Source organism: Mustelus asterias, chromosome 1 (assembly GCF_964213995.1).
Source record: "Mustelus asterias chromosome 1, sMusAst1.hap1.1, whole genome shotgun sequence".
NCBI classification, from domain to species: domain Eukaryota; kingdom Metazoa; phylum Chordata; class Chondrichthyes; order Carcharhiniformes; family Triakidae; genus Mustelus; species Mustelus asterias.
This window is the reverse complement of record NC_135801.1, coordinates 41,243,291-41,265,282: the sequence shown is the minus strand read 5'-3', so window position 1 is coordinate 41,265,282 and position 21,992 is coordinate 41,243,291. Positions and strand designations below refer to the sequence as shown.

The 21,992-nt window shown below is 50.7% G+C and overlaps 1 protein-coding gene and 1 long non-coding RNA gene across 2 annotated transcripts; one reads left to right on the top strand and one right to left on the bottom strand.

The window, feature by feature from the left end:
* Window positions 1-1,684: 1,684 nt before the first annotated feature.
* On the bottom strand, window positions 1,685-2,119 carry LOC144506950 (ribonuclease H-like). Its single transcript, XM_078233416.1, has one exon. It carries the CDS (start codon window positions 2,117-2,119, stop codon window positions 1,685-1,687), a length of 435 nt encoding a protein of 144 aa, XP_078089542.1.
* Window positions 2,120-17,213: 15,094 nt separating this feature from the next.
* LOC144491416 (uncharacterized) lies at window positions 17,214-21,992 on the top strand. The gene is made up of 3 exons (XR_013497445.1): window positions 17,214-17,301; window positions 20,190-20,420; window positions 21,882-21,992. It is a non-coding gene; the product is annotated as an uncharacterized LOC144491416 (long non-coding RNA).

Sequence of the window (21,992 nt, the reverse complement as noted above, 5' to 3'; positions counted from 1 at the left end):
AGGTTTATTTGGTAGCAAAAGCCACACAAGCTTTCGGAGCTCCAAGCCCTTCTTCAGGTGAGTGGGAATTCTGTTCACAAACAGGGCATATAAAGACACAGACTCAATTTACATGAATAATAGTTGGAATGCGAATACTTATAGCTAATCAAGTCTTTAAGAAACAAAACAACGTGAGTGGAGAGAGCATCAAGACAGGCTAAAAAGATGTGTATTGTCTCCAGACAAGACAGCCAGTGGAACTCTGCAGGTCTAGGCAACTGTGGGGGTTACAAATAGTGTGACATGAACCCAATATCCCGGTTGAGGCCGTCCTCATGTGTGCGGAACTTGGCTATCAGTTTCTGCTCAGCGACTCGACCCCCTCTTGCTCTTGCCTGCCCTAGTGGGGTCGAACAGTTTGCACTGGTTCACATGGAACCACTTGACTCTGCGGGGGAGCTGGACAGCGTACCATGGGACTGGCTTTATCTACAATACTATATGGGCCAGCGTACAAGGGTTCAAATGTCCCTACCCTTGCAAAACTGCGGACCATCACCTGGTCCCCTATGGCCCACTCGTGATTCGTGCGGGGCTCCAGCAGCAGTCTGTTCCTGCGGTGCTGGGCCCCCATGTTACTGGCTGCCTGCCAGTGCATCTGCTTAAGCTGCTCTAACAGCTTTTTGGCAAACTTGTCCCTATTTACCTCCCTGAGCTGTCCCTCTGTCAGGGCAGGCACCATGACATGTATCGGGGTCCTCATGACCCGACCGGTCATGAGTTGATGTGGAGAGTACCCCGTGCTCCTAGACTGGCTAGCTCAGATCCCCATGAGTACCAAGGGCAGAGCTTCCATCCACCGGTTGGGAGAGTCGCCGGTCTCTTTCCGTAACCTCTTCTTGATGGTCCGGTTTAGTCTTTTCTACGGGGCCCGAGGACTGGGGTTATAGGCCACATGCCACTTGGCCTTGATGCCCAGGACCTTAAGGGTCGCATGCATCACTTGCCCCGTGAAGTGGCTCCCTTGGTCAGACTCCACGAACTGTGGGTGTCCCCATCTAGAAAACACCTCCCGAACTAGGATTTTGGCCGTGCCTACAGCGCTGGTTGTCCGACACGGGAGAGCTTCCACCCACTTGGAGAACACGTCTACCAGTACCAGACAATCCTTGTATCCCCCTGAGGCGGAGGGAAGGGGTCCGATATAGTCAATATTTACCGACTGCCATGGCCCTTCCACCCTTCGGATGTGTCCCAGTGAAACCTTCCTCTTCTGGAGATTGGGGTTGTTGGTTGCACAAACCAAAGAGTTCGCGCAGAAGTCGCAAACGTCCTCCCAGAGACCAGGCCACCATCCTCCCCTCTCTACTCGCTGCCAGGTGGTCTCTGGTCCGGGGTGTCCCGCTCCGGGACTCTTATGGGCTACTTCCATAAATTCCCTCCTGTGCTGGGAAGGCACGACCCATTGGTCTCCCTTAAAGAGCAGGCCTTCTTTTACTGACATGTCTTTATCCCCATACGGTCCCTCTACTCTCTCCTGCCTGCAAATGGCTGCTGAGGCAGCCTTGAGAATGGGGTCCTGTGCCTGGACCGTGGCCAGGTCTGGGGCCAAAGCCACCCTTGTACTCCCTCTTTGAGGCTGCCCTCTGGCTGCTGCAACCTGTCCTTCCCCGTAGGAGTCCCACGTTACCCCATTCCTGGCTCACTCTTTCGCCAGGAGATCTGCCTTTCGGTTCCCCTCACACCGTGGCTCCGTTTTGGAGTGGGCTTTTACCTTGTGGATATACCTATCCCCGCCCTTCCCTACGGCAGCCAGGATCCTCTTGAGCAGAGGCCTTGTGGTAAGGGGCTTCCCGTCCGAAGACGTGTACCCTCGGCGGGACCAGATGGCCAGATATTCTGTACACAAGTTGCAGGTAAACATGCTGTCCGAACATATGGTGTATGGAGTGGGGAAACGTTCGGGGTGGGTCACCACATACATCACTGTGGCCAGCTCTGCCTGCTGAGCACTTAGAGTATGTGGGAGTTTAAGGGCCAGGGCTATCTCTGCCTCCGGGTCCCAGATCCCGCAACCCGTGAGCCTGGTGCCCTCAGATACGGTACTGGACCCGTCCACATATATCTCCCTACCCATGGGGTGCAGCCCTGCCTGAAAGCCAAACTCTACCTCCCATACCCCCTCTACCAAACAATGGCGTGGTTCCCCGGGGTACACCAAGTTGGCTGCGAGCTGCGAGCCCGTAAAGCCATTTGGGAAAGGAGAAGGGTCCATTGGGTGATCCTAGCGCTGCTCACAGTGCCGTCCTTAATCCGGCCATCCAACAGCATTTGGGTCGGGGTATGGTGGGTCAGGAGAGTGATGGGGGACATTCTAATAAAAACTTGCACCTTCTTCACTGCCCAGTATGTGGCTCGCAGGTGCCGCTCACAGTTAGAGTTCGACCTTTCTACTTCCGTGAGGACCCGGGAGGAATAAACTACCGCCCTCAGCTTGCCGTGCCGTTCCTGGAGGAGCACCGCGCTCAGGCCATCACTGCCTGCGGCCACCTCCAGGAAAAACTCCCCCCTGGCGTCAATGGCTCCCAGAGCTGGGGCCTTCTGCAAGTCCTGTTTAAGTCGGACAAATGCAGACTCACATTTCTCATCCCATTCCCACTCTACCCCCCCTCGCAGCAGCCTGAGCAAAGGTGGTGCGGTTGTGGCATCGTCCTCAATGAAATCACGGCAGTAGCCTGTGATTCCCAAAAAGGACCTAACCCCTTTGACGTCCACTGGGACTGGGAGTTCCTGTACTGTTTGCCTTCTTGCCGCATCTACCCTCCTTTGCCCGGCCCTGAGGGTCAATCCCAGGAACTTGACCTCCCGCAACCCGATCTGTGCTTTCTTTGGGTTGACTTTCAACCTGCTCCTACAGAGCAACTCCAACAGCTCATCGACCAGGGGGCCATGTTCCTCACTACTGTCCGTAAACAGTAAATTGTCATCCACATACTGGATGAGTCTGTGAGGCTCACTAAATCCTTTCAGACATTCCGCCATGCATTGGTGGAAAATGCTGGGGCTGTTGTGGAACCCTTGTGGAAGGCAGCTCCATGGATACTGCTGCCCCTTAAACATAAACGCAAACTTATATTGGTCCTCCTGCCTGACTGGGATGGACCAGAAACCATTAGAAATGTCCAGCGTTGTAAATACAGATGCTGACGCTGGGATCTCTCCTAACAGGTCTGCTACGGCTGCCACCGTTGGGGCGCAAGCCGGAATGTTTTTATTGAAGACCCTATAATCCACAGTCGCCCTCCATGAATTATCTGGCTTCCTTACTGGCCAGAGTGGCGAGTTCACGTGGGTGGCGATTGGCCTCAAAATGCCTTGCCTGGCCAGCGAACTTAGGGCGGTTTCTAGATGACCCTCCGCTTCCCGGGGGACGTTATACTGTTTTTGGGGTCGGGACATGGGATCCCCGTCTATCCTTATCTCTGTCCCGGTGACCCTCCCACAATCATGCTTATGGGTCGTGAAGGCAGCTAGATTTCCTTTTACATACCTTGATATTCCTCCGGGGTACTTCTTACTAGGGCCTCTGAATCATACCCCTCCTTAGGCTTTACCAGACACAGGGCCCCCTTCTCGTGTGCTTCCTCTATCACCATGACCTCCTTCCCAGCCCCCTCCCCTGTTATGCCCCACAGACAGTGTGACAGATCCACCAGGACCTGGTGTGCCACTATAAAATCGGCGCCTAAAATCCCTTTACCCTCTTGTTCCCAGCTCATCAGGACGCATTTCCACTGCGCCTGGAGTGTCCCTAACCTGATGGACAAAGGAATCGAGAAAAAACCAGCCTTCTTGTTCCCCGTAAAGCCGACAAGACTGTAGGGAGCCCCGCTGGATAGGAGGGATGTTCGAGGGTTGTCCGTGTGGGCAATAGTACTGGAAGCACCTGTAACTCCCGACTACATCCTGGACCCCCATCCTGACCCAGGGTCTCCCGCATGGGCCATACTCTAGTGGGTATAAAAAGGTGGGCTGCTTCGTTGGTAGTCATAGGGGTGCTTGGGGTACGGACACGGGTGATCTCTGGCCGGTTGCCATGGCCACCTGTCCAGGTTCTGCTGCTTTGGATTGTAAATATGCCAGCAGATCTTTAACATCTATAGTCCCCTGTCCAGGTACACCTACCACCGGGGCTGGGTTGGCTGCTACCGGGGCCCTTTCCCCCACTGACCTATTCGGGTTTCCACACTCCCTCCTGTAGTGCCCGGGCTTCCCACACCCGTAGCACACCGGTCTCTTGTCCGAAATCCGACAGCCTTCCTGCTTCCACTCCCTCCTCTTGAGGGGGTGCCGGTGCAATTTCGTGCACCTTGCCCTTAGAGGGCTTCTCCTCACCCTTCTCCCCATTGCGGTATGCAAGGGTGAGTTTTCTAATTACCCCCGCCTCGTTAAGGCTCAGGTCCATTGGGTCGAAGCAACGCTCGGCCTTTGCCCGAACTCGCGGGAGACAGTTTGCTACCAGTGTTTTCAGCCAGTGGGCTGTTCTCTCATCCAAATTCTGCCTGTCTAAAGGAGTTCCACACGCTCCCTCATACACCGTCCACAGCCTGTCTGCGAACATGTCCGGAGACTCTGCGACTTGCTGCTTTGTCTCCCACACCCTCGTGAAGGGACTACCCTGGTTTAACCCCATGGCCTCCAGAACCGCTGTCTGTGCCGCTACCCATGTTGCAGGTCTTCCCCCTTCCCTGGAGGTCACTGCCTTACATAGATATGAGTCTAGGTTCATCAGTAATAGTTTTACCCTTTCCACCTCATCACAGTCGTTTATGTCGGCTGCCTGCTGCACCTCCATAAAATGTAATGACGGGTCTCCCGCCCTGGTCAACCTTGGAATGTGGGTCACCATCCCCCTGAGCGCGTGTGCCCCATGGGGCATTATTATATCGCTCTCTATCGGTCCCCTATCTGCCTGTCCCACTGGGGGACCATACTTGCGCTGCCTTACCGGGCACATCTGCCCCACCTGGGGCTGCTGCCCCTCTAACACTACGGCCTCCGGCTCTCCCACCATGATTGGTAGCCCCACCGCCTCGTGGTGTGCTACACACGACGGAGACGCCGTTAACTGGGGGTGTTCTCCCGACTCCCCTTGGGCCCGTCCCTCCCTGGACAGCCCGAACCCCACCTGCCGACCCGGACACATTACCGGCGCTTCTGGAGGCGGTCTATTCCCCTTAGCCCCTGGGGAATCGTCTGCTGTGGGAAACCCTCTGCCCCCAGGGGACCCTCCTGGTCCTACCAGCTACGCCCGTCCCCTAACTTTGGACAGAGCCTCCTCCAGCTCTCCTATCCTTTCCTGACACGGCCCATGATCACTGTCCCCCCCCCCCCGCTCATCACAGGCTACCCTGTATGCTGCCTGAATGTCCCTGAACCTTCCCTCCAGCTCCCTGTACCTCAGTGTACTCTGAGCCAGGAGTTCCTGGGCATTCCACTCCCTCTCCTTTGCCTCTACAATCTGGCATTGGAGAAACTCCTGGGTGTTTCTGTGTGACTCATTTGCCTGCAGGATACACTGCCTGGCCTCACAAAGCTCTTCATATAGCTGTTCCTCTGCTCTAGCGCCTTCCCCTGTGCTGGTCCTTGCTTCTCCAAGTTGCTCTTCCAGAATGGCAATACGTCTCTCCATTTTGGCTACCTGCTGGGATAAGCACGCCAGCCAAACTGCCTTTGCCTGTCCCTTATTATAATCCTTGCTCTCTTCCACTCCACGGCAGCAGCTGCGGGCTGCTCTGTTGTTGTGAGCGCTATCACCCATTTTTTGGTAAGGTTGATTTTTTTAAATAGATAAGAGGAGATTCCCTCCTCCATCTTGCTTCTTTCTCTCACCCCCTCTGGCAAGTCTCATATCCCAGACCACCGGAGTCCTGTCGCGGTCGCCATTGTAGCGGGATCTTTCTCTTTACTCCACTTACAGGCGGGTATTTGGGGGTCTGCCGATAGCTGTGAGTGTCTCTCTCTTACAGGCCTTGAAATTTCAAAGGCCGGGGAATGCTGCACTGGGGCAACTCCGCAGGAGAGAGCGCTGAACCAGGCTCACTGTTTATACCTGACCGGTAACCTGATACTGATATCACACAGCCATCCCAAAACCGCCCCCAAGGCCTGAGTGATTCTCTCCCTTGTCGGTGGGACAACGGCCACCCTGCACCCACTCCACTCGAGTAGGTCTCCAAGAGAGAGAACAGAGAGACTCTGTTCTTTATCTCCTGACCAGCTGTCTCCCTTGAGTGAGCGGGTTCGAATCGCTCAGATCACCCTCGGTTATCGACTCCGGATTTATGGTAAGGGATATTGAAACTGTGACCTCGCCAGAGTGCGCTGATGAGAGAACAAAGGCAAGACGGACTCCAAACGAGTTTCAAAACTTACAGTGATTTATTTAACAATAGAATCAACCTCTCCAATACCCCACCACACATGAATAAAACTTATACTTTATACTATCTTACTTTACACAGTTCAAAAACTGAACTTTAAAATTACAATACACCACTCCTCCCCTTTCCTCAACCTCTATCCTATCCTCGGGAGCTTCACAAGGTTGGCTGGGATACTCACAATTCTAAAAGGGGTTCCTTTGTGATGGGCTCGAATGTCTTAGTGCAGGATCGAAACTGGGCTGCTGTTGGTCTTCACCTCTGCAAGAGAGCTCGGTCCTGCCTGTCTGCTTCTCAGCTTGCGATTCTGCAAGAGGGCCCCTTCTTGCTTGTCTGCTTCTCTTGCTTGTCTGCTTCTCTTGCTTGTCTGCTTCTCTTGCTTGTCTGCCTGGGAGAGAGCTTGGTCCTGCTTGTTTGACTCTCTCCTGCTTGTCTTAACTTCAGCTTGATTCAACAAACAACTTCCCTGCCCCCGTAGGTGATTTTTCAAGGACGAAGGGCTTCCGATCACCGGCAGTCTCAGTTTAATTTAGTCAAGTCCAAACACAAAAGGCTGGAACTGCCTTGACCCCCCATGGGTCGTTATCTTAATGTCTTCTTCGTCCTCCGGAGCTTCCTGAACGGTGTCCCATTAGTGGGATGGGTCTTCTTGTCTTCTGTGGATGTGTTCGTCTGCTGGCCTCCATCTCCCTTTGTCCTCCTGATGATTAGATCACTGGTGTGTCTGCCTTTCTGGCCACTTGCATATTCAGGGGGCTCACACCTTTCCTGAGCACAGTCCACAGACAGGTCATGTTTGTCCTGCCGAGCCTTCTGGGAGGTTTTATCAGCCAGCAGCCAGGGTTGGCCACTTTTAAACTGTCAGGTTTCTCCTGAGTCCTTTTAAAATATGGAGGATTGCCCTGAAACTTACAAATGCCCAGAGATCGGGCGCCCTTTTTAAATGGCGTCCCGATCATAACCTGTACAACCACCTTCCAGGAGGTCTCAGAGATTCCCCTCCCCACCCCCGAATGGAGTCAGCACCTTCAACCACTCACGCCCCCCCGACCATCAGCCCCCTCCCCACAGTGTGAACTGGCAGTCACCATCCTCCCCTCTCCCCAACAGTAACTGCCGGCATCCCCATTTCCTTCAGCCACTATGGGCCATCACCTCATGTAAACGAATTCCCCCCTCCCATGAGGCTCTCACTGGGGCTCGCCCCTTGGCACATGTTGACACTGCCAAGTTGGCACTGCCAGGTGGTATTGTCAGGTTGGCTCGGGCATGGTGTCAACTTGGCATTGCCAACCTGTGCCAGAGGGCTGCACCGGAGGCATTGCCAGGGCACTACCCGGTCAAGTCCCTCTGTACAGTTGCAGCATAACCCCACGGCTCTTAAACTCCAACCCCCTGTTAATAAAAGCTAACACACTATAGGCCTTCTTCACAGCTCTATCCACTTGAGTGGCAACCTTTAGAGATCTGTGGATATGGACCCCAAGATCTCTCTGTTCCTACACAGTCTTCAGAACCCTACCTTTGACCCTGTAATCCACATTTAGATTAGTCCTACCAAAATGAATCACCTCACATTTATCAGGGTTAAACTCCATTTGCCATTTTTCAGCCTAGCTTTGCATCCTATCTATGTCTCTTTGCAGCCTACAACAGCCCTCCACCTCATCCACTACTCCACCAATCTTCGTGTCATCAGCAAATTTACTGATCCACCCTTCAGCCCCCTCCCCTAAGTCATTAATAAAAATCACAAATAGCAGAGGACCAAGCACTGATCCCTGTGGCACTCCGCTAGCAACCTGCCTCCAATCCGAAAATTTTCCATCCACCACCACCCTCTGTCTTCGATCAGACAGCCAGTTACCTATCCAATCGGCCAACTTTCCCTCTATCCCACACCTCCTCACTTTCATCATAAGCCGACCATGGGGGACCTTATCAAACGCCTTACTAAAATCCATGTATATGACATCAACTGCCCTACCTTCATCAACACACTTAGTTACCTCCTCAAAAAATTCTACCAAATTTGTGAGGCACGACTTGCCCTTCACGAATCCGTGCTGACTATCCCGGATTAATCCGCATCTTTCTAAATGGTCGTAAATCCCATCCCTAAGGACCTTTTCCATCAATTTACCAACCACCGAAGTAAGACGAACCGGTCTATAATTACCAGGGTCATTTCTATTCCCTTTCTTAAACAGAGGAACAACATTTGCCATTCTCCAGTCCTCTGGCACCATCCCCGTGGACAGTGAAGACCCAAAGATCAAAGCCAAAGGCTCTGCAATTTCATCCCTTGCCTCCCAAAGAATCCTAGGATATATTTCATCAGGCCCAGGGGACTTATCGACCTTCAGTTTATTCAAAACTGCCAGTACATCCTCCCTCCAAACATCTATTTCCTCCAGCCTATTAGCCTGTAACACCTTCTCTTCCTCAAAAACATGGCCCCTCTCCTTGGTGAACACTGAAGAAAAGTATTCATTCATCACCTCGCCTATCTCTACTGACTCCATACACAAGTTCCCACTACTGTCCTTGACCGGCCCTAACCTCACTCTGGTCATTCTTTTATTCCTCACATAAGAGTAAAAAGCCTTGGGGTTTTCCTTGATCCGACCCGCCAAGGACTTCTCATGTCCCCTCCTAGCTCTCCTAAGCCCCTTTTTCAGCTCATTCCTTGCTAACTTGTAACCCTCAATCGAGCCATCTGAACCTTGTTTCCTCATCCCTACATAAGCTTCCCTCTTCCTTTTCACAAGACAGTCCACCTCTTTCGTGAACCATGGTTCCCTCACTTGGCCATTTTCTCCCTGCCTGACAGGGACATACCTATCAAGGACACCCAGTATTTGTTCCTTGAAAAAGTTCCACTTTTCATTAGTTCCTTTCCCTGACAGTTTCTGTTCCCAACTTATGTCCCCTATTTCTTGCCTAATCGCATCATAATTACCTCTCCCCCAATTGTAAACCTTGCCCTGCCATACGGCCCTATCCCTCTCCATTGCAATACCAAAAGACACCGAATTGTGGTCACTATCTCCAAAGTGCTCTCCCACAACCAAATCTAACACTTGGCCCTCCTGTGCCCTTAACTGGGAGAGAGACCATAAACAGGCACTGACTCTCAGCCCAGACAACTACTTGTAAATTAAAACATGCAGGAATTAGATACTGCAGGAAGCCAGTGGAAATAGGGACAGTCCCGGGACAAAGGGGTCTGTTAAAGAGATTAGCCACAAATGGGAATGGGAATACATAAATGCAGGAAAGCCAATTATTATATGAATGAGCCGAAACTAAACCATTGATGGTCACTGACATAGGAAATGTATCCATTCATAGAACAATGCGATGTTAACATGCTTATGTCTGTATCTGTCTGTATTTGTCTATAACGATGTGTTAACGATCGAACACCTACTTGATTACAACAATGTGATAATGACTAAATGTCCGGTCCATCTATTGTGTAAACGGTATAAAGATGGATCGCTCCTATTGTATCATTGAGAGAAGGTTTGCTGCCTTGTCTCCACGAAGCTTCGTTAAAATAAAACTGTATTCTTGAAACCTTCAAGCCTGACTCAGTGGTACATTTCCCACCATTACACCATCCCACCATTACACCATCCCACCATTACACCATCCCACCATTACACAGTCCTACCATGCCACCATTCAACTCCCACCATGATGCCGTCACAGAAACACATCTGCTGTTGCCATGGACACGGCTTACCTTTGCAACGATCATATTTACAATCAGCCTCCTTTCCGCGCGAGGAAATATTTATGAAGGGTAGCAACCATGTGTGAGAATGCCAGGAATGGAGTCTTATCATATGTTGCCCATGTCCCTTCACAAAATGCACTGCCTGTAGTTTTGTTTCCACCTTTTTTGTGGATAGTCCATTTTATTACCCACTCTCAGACTAGTTGCAAAAACAGAAAATCTCAGCAAGTCTGATAGCATCTGTGGAGAGAGAATAGAGCCAACGTTTGAGTGTGGATGACCCTTCGTCAGAAATGTTGGCTCTCTTCTCTCTCCACAGATGCTGTCAGAGCTGTTGAGATTTTCCAGCATTTTCTGTTTCTGTTTCAGATTCCAGAATCCGCAGTATGTCGCCTTTATCTGAGACTGGTTGCTTCTCCTACTCCGGTGATGTTGCTTAAATGCAGTGCCCAAGTGCCCTGGAGAAGCTTGATACCAACATACCACCTTCGCCATTCGCCCCCTCGAGCCTACTCCACCATTCAATAAGATCATAGCATGCTCCCGCCTAGACCTGACTCCTTCGTTAGTCAAGAATCTTTCTAACACAGCCTTAAAAATATTCAGTGACTGTGTGGAGTCTGCACATTCTCTCCGTGGCTGCGTGAGTTTCCTCTGGGTGCTCCAGTTTCCTCCCACAGTCTGAAAGACGTGCTGGTTAGATTCATGGACCATGCTAAATTGCCCCTTAGTGCCAGGGGGACTAGTAGAGTAAATATATGGGGTTACAGGGACAGAGCCTCGGTGGGATTGTGGAGTGGCTCAGATTGCCCCAGACCCAAATATTAGCCAATATGGCTGCACAACATGCAATCCTCAGTGTCGGAAGAAATGGATCACCATTTACGATTTGGCTTCAATGTTATCCAGTATAAGCCAATTAACTTTAAAGAAAATGCTGTATCCTGTTTAGAGTGAATATAATGCAGTCCTGCTAATAACTCTTACTGTCCTCAGAAAACTTCAAGGGCATGACGCAAAACTCAAATGATTATTATGAACAAGCACATTTATTTAATTTCATCAATAGCACAATTATCACCAAAGTATCATAGAATCCTTACAGTACCGAAGAAGGCCAGTCAGCCCATCGAGTCTGCACCAACAACAATCCCTCCCAGACTCTGTCCCTATAACCCCACATATTTACCCTGCTAATCCCTCTGACACTAAGGAGCAATTTAGCTTGGCCAATCTACCTAACACACACATCGTTGGATTGTGGGAGGAAACCGGAGCACCCGGAGGAAACACACGCAGACACGGGGAGAATGTGCAAACTCCACACAGACAGTGACCCAAGCTGAGAATCAAATCCGAGTCCCTGGCGCTGTGTCACCGTGCAGCCCATATCGTCCAGCATTAATATCACATTGTTACAGCATGCATTTGACAGAAGTCAGAGCATTACTGTGCTTTCTGGTGACATTTTTGATTCAACTATAAACATTTTCAGATGGTAGCAGATTGACTGGGTTTAAAATACTGATTTGACCATGCTGCTTTAAATATGTTAAAATGATCTTTCGCTGCCTTTCTTCCTGGCACACCTTTGGCTTTTATTTTTCTCTACGTGTCAAAATGTAGATAAAGCCTGCTCATATTCCAAACCATTATCCAAAAATATTTCTAACTTAGTTGAATGTTGTTGAATATTAAATACCCTATTTAACACCACTATAATGGAACATCAGCCCAGTGAATTGGATCAATTATATAGGAAATACATACACGCTATCCAATCACTTTAAGTGATGGTTCTGCAAAACAAGTTTGTGGAGTTGTGCGTTGCCACATTAATTAGCTTAGCACTTCTGGTTCCTTGGTTTCTTTTCAAGAATATTGCTGCACCATTTTATTACCTATGTGAGAACTACAAAGAGAAGTTGAATTTCTACAACACCTTTCACAACCTCGGGACATTCCAAAACATTTTACTGTCAAAGTGCAGTCACTCTTGTTCTGTAAACTAATGCAGTACTGAATTTGCACACAGCAAGCTCCCACACACAGATATGTCATAAGTGGCTGGCTACTCTGTCTGGAGGTTGAGAGATAGAGGTTGAGTGAGACACAATCCATTTCATTGAACTGGACCAGCGAAACAGAAATCGTATCTATCAGATTAACTTTAATTCTTTTTAAAATTATTTTATTCTTTTTATTTTTTGCAGGTGCACCATGGAAAGCATTCTTTCTGGTTGTATCACAGCTTGGCATGGCTCCTGCTGTGACCAAGACCGCAAGAAACTACAAAGGGTCAGAAATGAAGCCCAGTCCATCATGCAAACCAGCCTCCCATCCATTGACTCTGTCTACACTTCCCGCTGCCTCGGGAAAGCAGCCAGCATAATTAAGGACCCCACGCACCCCAGACATACTCTCTTCCACCTTCTCCCATCGGGAAAAAGATACAAAAGTTTGAGGTCACGTACCAACCGACTCAAGGATAGATTCTTCCCTGCTGCCATCAGACTTTTGAATGGACCTACCTTGCATTAAGTTGATCTTTCTCTATGTGCTAGCTATGACTGTTACACTACATTCTGCACTCTCTCCTTTCCTTCTTTATGAATGGTATGCTTTGTCTGTATAGCACACAAGAAAAAATATTTTTCACTGTATACTAACATATGTAACAATAAATCAAAATCTGATACACTTTAATTAAACAAGACTAAAGAGCAGGAACTTGGTTTTTCATTGAGTCATAAAATTCATCTGAATTGCCAATCGCACATATAATTTTAGGTTTGTTATGCATTTAAAAGGGTTGCAGGTTGCTTTAAGAGCTGATCACATGATGTGATGGTGATGTCATTAGTGTGTTTGCAGATGCTGCTTTTTACTATTCTGTTCTTGAAGAGAGCAGCTCTTCAATAAACCCTGTGGTTATTTTGAATCTACGTGTGCAAATCACATTTTTTCTTTTTGTGTAAAACCCACAACCCCTAACATAGTTAGGACATTACAAGATTATCAAGGCTGATAAAATTAAACTTTTATTTCAATTGTTCTCCTCTCCAGCATTCCGGCACTAATTTTAATTAATTTGAAACTATTAAACCTCTAATTTAAGCATCTCCTACAAATATGTCCTAGGAACAGGAGTAGGCCATTCAGCCCATCAAGCCTGCTCCACCATTCAATTAGATCATGGCTGATAATCAACCCCAATGCCACTTTCCCACGCCATCTCCATATCCTGTGATGTCATTAACCTCCAGAAATGTATTGATTTCTGTCTTGAACAAGTTCAACGATTGACCTTCCACAGCCTCTGAGGTACAGAATTCCAAACAGCAGCCCCCGCCCCCACTCCTGAGTGAATAAATTCCTCCTCATTTCAGTCTTAAATGGCCTACACCAATGGGGATATGGGGGGAAGGGGGAATCAGGATATTGAATTCAATGATCAGCCATGATCAAAATGAATGGAGGAGCAGGCTCGAAGGGCCGAATGGCCTATTCCTGCTTCTAGTTTATATGCCTTACCCAGAGATTATAACTCCTGGTTTTAGACCCACCAGCCAGATGAAACATCCCATCTTCATCTACCTTGTCATTCCCTGTAAGAATTTTGTAAAATTCAGGAAGGTCACCCCCTCATTCTTCGAAACTCCAGGGAATACATAAGACCATAAGACATAGGAGTAGAATTAAGCCACTCGGTCCATCGAGTCTGCTCCGTCATTCAATCATGGCTGATTTTTCTTATCCCCATTTTCCTGCCTTTTCCCCATAATCCCTGATCCACTTATTAGTCAAGAACCTATTTATCTCTGTCTTAAAGACATTCAATGACCTGGCCTCCACAGTCTTCTGTGGCAAAGAGTTCCACAGATTCACCACTCTCTGGCTGAAGAAATTCCTCCTCATCTCTGCTTTAAAGGATCATCCCTTCAGCCTGAGGTTGTGCCTCTGGTTCTAGTTTTTACAACTAGTGGAAACATCCTCTCCACGTCCAGTCTATCCAGGCCTCGCAGTATCCTGGAAGTTTCAATAAGATCCCCCCTCATCCTTCTAAACTCCAACGAGTACAGACCCAGAGTCCTCAACTGTTCCTCATACAACAAGTTCTTCATTCCAGGGATCATTCTTGTGAACCTCCTCTGGACCTGTTCCAAGGACAACACATCCTTCCTGAGATATGGGGCTCAAAACTGCCCACAGTACTCCAAATGGGGTCTGACCAGGGCCTTATACAGCCTCAGAAGTACACCCCTCTCTTGTATTTTAGCCCTCTCAATATGAATGCTAACATTGCATCTGCCTTCCTAATTGCCGACTGAACCTGCATGTTAACCTTAAGAGAATCTTGAACAATGACTCCCAAGTCCCTTTGTGTTTCTGATTTTCTAAGCATTTTCCCATTTAGAAAATAGTCAGTGCCTCCATTCCTCCTTCCAAAGTGCATAACCTCACACTTCTCCACATTGTATTCCATCTGCCACTTCTTTACCCACTCTCCCAACCTGTCCAAGTCCTTCTGCAGCCCCCCTGCTTCCTCAATACTAATTGTCCGTCTACATATCTTTGTATGCAGATTCAGTTTCCTCAATCACTTCTCATTAAATGAAGGAGGGAAAGGGTTAATGTTTTTTGTACTCAATGTATTTTGTACCTAAAGGGTTAATGGATTTTGTACCTAGAATGTATCACAACATTGTGGCTAATCTCCCCAGGGTTATACTGTTTCTGATATCATTACAAGTTATTCATTCTTTAACTTTATTCTTATAATGACAGTCAGATGTAATGTTGTTTGTAGACATTGCCAGTCTTACCTTTCCTACAGACGTGTGTGGGATTTAAACAAAGACAGCAGCTACAAGATGGGGAATACGATACCAGCCATTTTGAAGAAGGACTTCCGATGGGACAGCTGCAATCGCACCGGTCACTTCAAAGGAGAAGCCGTGGGAAAAACAGGAAACCAAAGACTGTTTCGTGACCTGAAAATGCCAGATACACTCTGGTTTATGATCAGAGGCTGCCAGATGCACCATGCTTCATGATCTAAAGCTGTTAAATGTATTCTAAATCGTGACGAATCTGGTGTTTGAGTCGTGACTGGTATTAGCAGTCATGATGTATAAATGTCCACACTTTACTGTGTTCAGGGAGAACTCTGGCGGTCCCACTTTCAGGGGTCAGGTTCTCCCGCAAGCTTGTGAGAATAAAGCCTTACTGTGTTTTGACTCAGACTAGTCTCAGAGGTATTTTTTACCTACAACATTAAACAATCCTGCCATCCCAGGAATCAATCTGGTGAACCTCTGTTGTACTCCCTCTACAGCAAGTACATCCCTCCTTAAATAAGGTGACCAAAACTGTACACAATGCTCTAGGTGAGGCCTCACCAAGGCTCCATACAACTGCAGCAAGACATCTTTACTCCTGTACTCAAATTTCCTTGTGATGAAGGCCAACATATCATTTGCCTTCTTAATTGCTTGCTGCACGTGCGTGCTAGTTTTTAGTGAGTCATAAACAAGACACCCAGGTCCCTTTGGGCACCCTCACATCCCAACCTCGTAATGTTTCCGACCAAAGTAAATATATTTGCACTTATTCACATTATATTCCATCTGTCATGTTCAGCCCATTCACTTGACCTGTCCAAGTTCTCTTGAAGTCTCCTTGCATCTTCCTCACAACTTACACCCAACATGGTGAGAGTGTAATTGGTAAATTTGGAAATATTACAATTGGCCCCCACATCCAAATCATTTATATAGATTGTGAACAGCTGTACCTAGTGTAGATTCCTATGGTACCACTAACAGCCCACCAAACTGAGAATGACCCACTTATTCTGACTCTGCAGACACTCACTGACATTGGAATAAAAGTCTTGAAATGGGGCACTGGAGTGAGCGGAGGCTTTGTAATGGGGCTCTGGGGATGAGTGTTGGGTTTGCAATGGGGCTCTGGGGGTGAGTGTTGGGTTTGCAATGGGGCTCTGGGGGTAGGTGTTGGGTTTGCAATGGGGAGGTTGGGATGAGTGTTGGGTTTGTAATGGGGCTCTGGGTGAGTGTTGGGTTTGCAATGGGGCTCTGGGGGTGGGTGTTGGGTTTGCAATGGGGAGGTTGGGACGAGTGTTGGGTTTGCAATGGGGAGGTTGGGGTGAGTGTTGGGTTTGCAATGAGGCTCTGGGGTGAGTGTTCGGTTTGCGTTGGGGCACTGGGTGAGTGTTGGGTTTGTAATGGGGCTCTGGGTGAGTGTTGGGTTTGCAATGGGGCACTGGGGTGAGTGTTGGGTTTGCAATGGGGCACTGGGGTGAGTGTTGGGTTTGCAATGGGGCACTGGGGTGAGTGTTTGGTTTGCAATGGGGCACTGGGTGAGTGTTGGGTTTGTAATGGGGCTCTGGGTGAGTGTTGGGTTTGCAATGGGGCTCTGGGGGTGGGTGTTGGGTTTGCAATGGGGAGGTTGGGATGAGTGTTGGGTTTGCAATGGGGGGGTTGGGGTGAGTGTTGGGTTTGCAATGGGGCACTGTGTGAGTGTTGGGTTTGTAACGGGGCTCTGGGTGAGTGTTGGGTTTGTAACGGGGCTCTGGGTGAGTGTTGGGTTTGCAATGGGGCACTGGGGTGAGTGTTGGGTTTGCAATGGGGCACTGGGGTGAGTATTGGGTTTGCAATGGGGCACTGGGGTGAGGGTTGGGTTTGCAATGGGGCACTGGGGTGAGTGTTTGGTTTGCAATGGGGCACTGGGTGAGTGTTGGGTTTGCAATGGGGCACTGGGGTGAGTGTTGGGTTTGCAATGGGGCACTGGGATGAGTGTTGGGTTTGCAATGGGGCACTGGATGAGCGTTTGGTTTGCAATGGGGTGCTGGGGTGGGTATTGGGTTTATAATGGGACTCTGGGTGAGTATTGGGTTTGCAATGGGAGGTTGGGGTGTGTCAAGCGTTCCACATGGAGCTGGGCACGGTGTGATGACGCCATCAGTCGGCGTCGGGCCTGCCTATCGCTCGGAGCCAGGGCTTGGAGTTGGGCAGCGGGGGCTGGGGTTTCAATGTGGGACCGGGAGGGAGGTTTCCTGCGGCTCCTGAGCTGGAGCGGCGGCGGCGGCCTGTCGGTGCAGCGCACCCGGTGAGAGAGGCGGGAGGCTCCGGAGCGGCGCCGACTCTCCCTGAGCGACTGGTGGGCGGGGCTCTGACTGTTGCTATGGAGATAAACAGCGCCCCCGCCCCGTCGCACCCCCCTCCTCCGCCCCCCTTCGCCCTCCTCCGCCCCTTCCCCCCGCCCCCAATCCCCCTCCTCCCGAAGCCCCCCTCCCCCCTTCCCCGCCTCCCCCTTCGCCCTCCTCCGCCCTCCGCTCCGCCCCCCATCCTCCCCTCCGCCGCTGCCCTCCGCCCCCCCCCTCCCCTCCGGGCCCCCCCCACCACTCCCCCCCACCCCCCCACCGCTCCCCCCGCCCTACCCCCCACTCTCCCCTCCCCCCGCCCACCCTTCCCCCCCACCCTCCCTCCCCACCCACCCCCCCTCCCCCCCGCCCTCCCTCCCCTTACCACACCCCCTCCCTCCCCCCCACACCCCCTCCCCCCGCCCCCCCACCACCCCCACCCCACCCCCGGCCCCTCTCCCTCCCACCGCCCCCTCCCCACACCCCTCCCACTTCCCCCACTGCCCCCCCCTCCCCCCGCCCCCCCCTCCCTCCACCCCACCCTCTCCCCCCACCCCCCTCCCCTGCCCCCTCTCCCCCCGCTCCCCTCTCCCCCCGCCCCCCTCTCCCCCCGCACCCCTCTCCCCGCCACTCCCTCCCCCCGCCCGCCCCTCCCCCCCGCCCGTACCTCCCTCCCGCCCGCACATCCCCCGCCCGCACCTCCCCCGGCCCCCTCCCCCCTCACCCCCCCTCCCCACCCCCCTCCCCCTTCTCCCACTGCCCCCCCTCTCCCCCCGCCCCCCCTCTCCCTCCACCCCACCCTCTCCCCCCACCCCCACCTCCCCCTGCCCCCTCTTCCCCCGCCCCCCTCTCCCCCCGCACCCCCCTCCCCAGCCACTCCCTCCCCCCACCCGCCCCTCCCCCCCACCCGCACCTCCCCCCGCCCCTCCCTCCCGCCCGCACCTCCCCCCGCCCCCCCGCCCCCTCTCACCTCCCCGCCCCCTCTCCTCGCCCCCTGCCCCCCTCCTCACCACCCTGCCCCCCCCTCACCCCCCTCCTCGCCCCCTTCCTCCCCTCCTCAACCCCCATCCCCCCTCCTCGCTCCCCCTTCTCGCCCCCTAGCCCCCCCCTCCTCGCCCCCCTCACCCCCCCTCACCCCCCTCACCCCCCTCACCCCCCCTCACCCCTCCTCTGCCCCCCTCCGCCCCCCTCCACCCTCCGCCCCCTCCGCCCCCCTCCCCCCCTCCCCCCCTCCACCCCCCCTCCCCTCCTCCGTCCCCCCTCCGCCCCCCCCACCCTCCTCTGCCGTTCCCTCCTCTGCCCCTCCTCCGCCCCTCCTCCGCCCCTCCTCCGCCCCTCCTCCTCCCCCTTCCACCTCTCCTCCTCCCCCCTCCTCTGCCGTTCCCTCCTCCGCCCCACCTCCACCCCTCCTCCTTCCCCCTCCACCTCTCCTCCTCCCCCCTCCGCCCCTCCTCCTCCTCCCTCCACCCCTGCTCCCCCCTCCCCCCCGCCCCCCCTGACCCCTCCCCTCCGCCCCCCCTCCGCCCCCCCTCCACTCCCCTCCGCCCCCCCCCCCCTCAACCCCCCTTCCGCCCACCCTCCCCCCCTCCACCCATTCTTTTAGAAATTTACTGGCAAATCTGTAGAATGATTTTAAGTGTCTCAACACTTGGCGGCAAAGTGGTTTGCACTTCTGCTTCACAGCGCCAGGGACCCGGGTCCAATTTCAGCCTCAGGTGACCGTGCAGAGTTTGCACATTCTCCTGGTGTTTGTGTGGGTTTCATCCCACATTTCGGGTTAGGTTGATTGACCATGCTAAGTTGCCCCTTAGTGTCAGGGGGATTAGTAGGGTAAATACATGAGGTTACAGAGATAGGGCCTGGGTGAGATTGTTGTTGATGCAGGCTCAATGGGCCGAATGGCCTCCTGCACTGTAGGGATTCTATGATTAAAGAAAATCTATGATTCTATGATTAAAGATTAAAGATGGACTTCAACCCAGATAAATGCGTAGTGGTCCATTTTGGCAGGTCAAATGGGATGAAGGAGTACAATATAAAGGGAAAGACTCTTAGTACTGTGGAGGATCAGAAGGACCTTGGGGTCCGGGTCCATAGGACTCTAAAATCGGCCCCGCAGGTGGAGGAGGTGGTTAAGAAGGCGTATGGTGTGCTGGCCTTTATCAATCGAGGGATTGAGTTTAGGAGTCCGGGGATAATGATGCAGCTATATAAGACCCTCGTCAGACCCCACTTGGAGTACTGTGCTCAGTTCTGGTCGCCTCACTGTAGGAAGGATGTGGAAAAGATTGAAAGGGTGCAGAGGAGATTTACAAGGATGTTGCCTGGATTGAGTGGCATGCCTTATGAGGATAGGCTGAGGGAGTTCGGTCTTTTCTCCTTGGAGTGATGTAGGATGAGAGGAGACCTAATAGAGGTATGTAAGATGTTGAGAGGCATAGATCAGGTGGACTCTCAGAGGCTTTTTCCCAGGGTGGAAATGGCTGCTACGAGAGGACACAGTTTAAGGTGCTGGGGGGTAGGTACAGGGGAAATGTTAGGGGGAAGTTTTTCACACAGAGAGTGGTGGGCGAGTGGAATCGGCTGCCGTCAGTGGTAGTGGAGGCAAACTCAATAGGGTCTTTTAAGAGACTCCTGGATAAGTACATGCAACCTAATAGGATGGAGGGTTATAGGTAGGCCTAAAAGGTAGGAATATGTTCGGCACAACTTGTGGGGCCGAAGGGCCTGTTTTGTGCTGTAGTTTTTCTACGTTTCTAAAGTGTGAAAGAACTTATCTGTAAATTTATTCAGAAACTAATTTCTTTTTCAACTTTTAATATTGCTGACACAGTGTATTATCTCTAAATCCAAGGTAACCATGGCATCTGAGGCATATGGAGAAGGGACAGAATCTTTGGTGGCCTTTGCAAAATCCAGGGATTCAAGTGGTGAAAGACTGGAGCAGTGTGGAATCTATGAATCCAAAGCCATGGAAGAGGATGGCCAACTGAAGGAGAATGCTTGGAATATGGGGAGAAAAGAGCCCATGTCAAAAGAAGTTAATGAGGGAGAAACAGTGGAAGGACCAAAAAGAGCAACGCAAGTAAGTGGCAGAAAGCTATTGTATAAGAAACTCTCGACTTTAATTACTCCAGCGCCTGCTGATTTACAGTGAATGAATACGGCAAAATTCTGAGACTTTTACCGCTGTTTTGCAGATCAGATTTTGTGAACTCTGCCTATTTTCCTGCAAAAGCTTTAATCTGCATCCTTTTAAAAATCAAAAGGCATGCATTTTTTAAAGTTTAATTATTAGTGTCACAAGTAGGCCTACATTAACAGTGCAATGAAGTTACTGTGAAAATCCCCTAGTCGCCACACTCCGGGCAGGTTCAGTACACTGAGGGAGAATTTAGCACGGCCAATGCACCTAACCAGCACGTCTTTCGGACTGTGGGAGGAAACCGGAGCATCCGGAGGACACCCACGCAGACACAGGGAGAATGTGCAAACTGCACACAGACGGTGACCCAAGGCCGAAAATCGAACCCAGGTCCCTGGCACCGTGAGGCAACAGTGCTAACCACTGTGCCACCGTGCCACCCCTAAGGCCTGCTCTCTGGAAGGAGAAGCAGACAAGTAACTTGCCTCCATGTCTGCCACCAGAACATCTCTCCAGCCATGATGTGGATCCCATCAGGACACACACCTGAATACCTATAGACCCCCAAAGATTACAAATAAATGTCCTCCTGAATATGGGATCTATTTAAACATTATGTGAAGTTGTAACTGTTAACTCTAAACTCTTTTTTAAAAAAAACAATATTTTGAAATTAAAACTAATTTTAAACTTTTCTGTAGTCACTGCTCAACAAGCGGTCCTCACTATTCATTCACCTTGCATTTGCTCACAGCCTTTCTCTGGGCTATTGCAGTGGAATGGGTGGTGATTGGAGACCCAGAACACGACAGTGAATGCGTACCTCATCAACCAGTCAGATTGAAGAATCATAAAAGCAAATTACTGCAGATGCTAGAATCTGAAACAAAAGCAGAAACTGCTGGAAAATCTCAGCAGTTCCAACAGCATCTTTGGCAAGAGAACAGAGTCTGGATGACCCTTCATCAGAACTTTATCAAATGTTGAAGAATCCTTGATCCAAGCAGAGTCTGAACCAGCTAGTCGAGTTAGAATAGTTAATTCAGCACTAACTCACACACAGAAAGTGAAATAAAGAGAAGGGAAAAATAGGATTAAGAGGGAGCGGAACAAAAGAGACAAAAGTTTATAAGAGATATTGCAAAAGGAAAATAATGCAGATGATGGAAATCTAAAATAAAAACAAAATATACTGCAAAATCAGGCAGCATCTGCGGAGAGAAACAGAGTTAACGTTTCAGGTAAAGTACCCTTCATCAGAACATGCTGTTCTGCGCAGGTACATTGAATAACCAGAAGTAGCCAAGCTAGCACCTTCTTTGCTTTCACTCATTAACAGTGTAATATTCAAAGTCTAAACTAAACTCTTTCCACTAATCTTTCTCCTCCTCTGGGGGCCAGGCAAAAACGTAAAGAGAAGAAACTTCAAAGAAAATTAGAACGTCAAACTCGGAGTGAGGAAGCGCGTGAAGAATCTGCCAGGAAACGCTTTAAAAGAGATGTCACTCCAAG

What these genes read in the sequence shown, in the direction of transcription:
- LOC144506950 (XM_078233416.1), bottom strand. Translation starts at nt 2,119, where the DNA reads ATGGGTAGGGAGATATATGTGGACGGGTCCAGTACCGTATCTGAGGGC.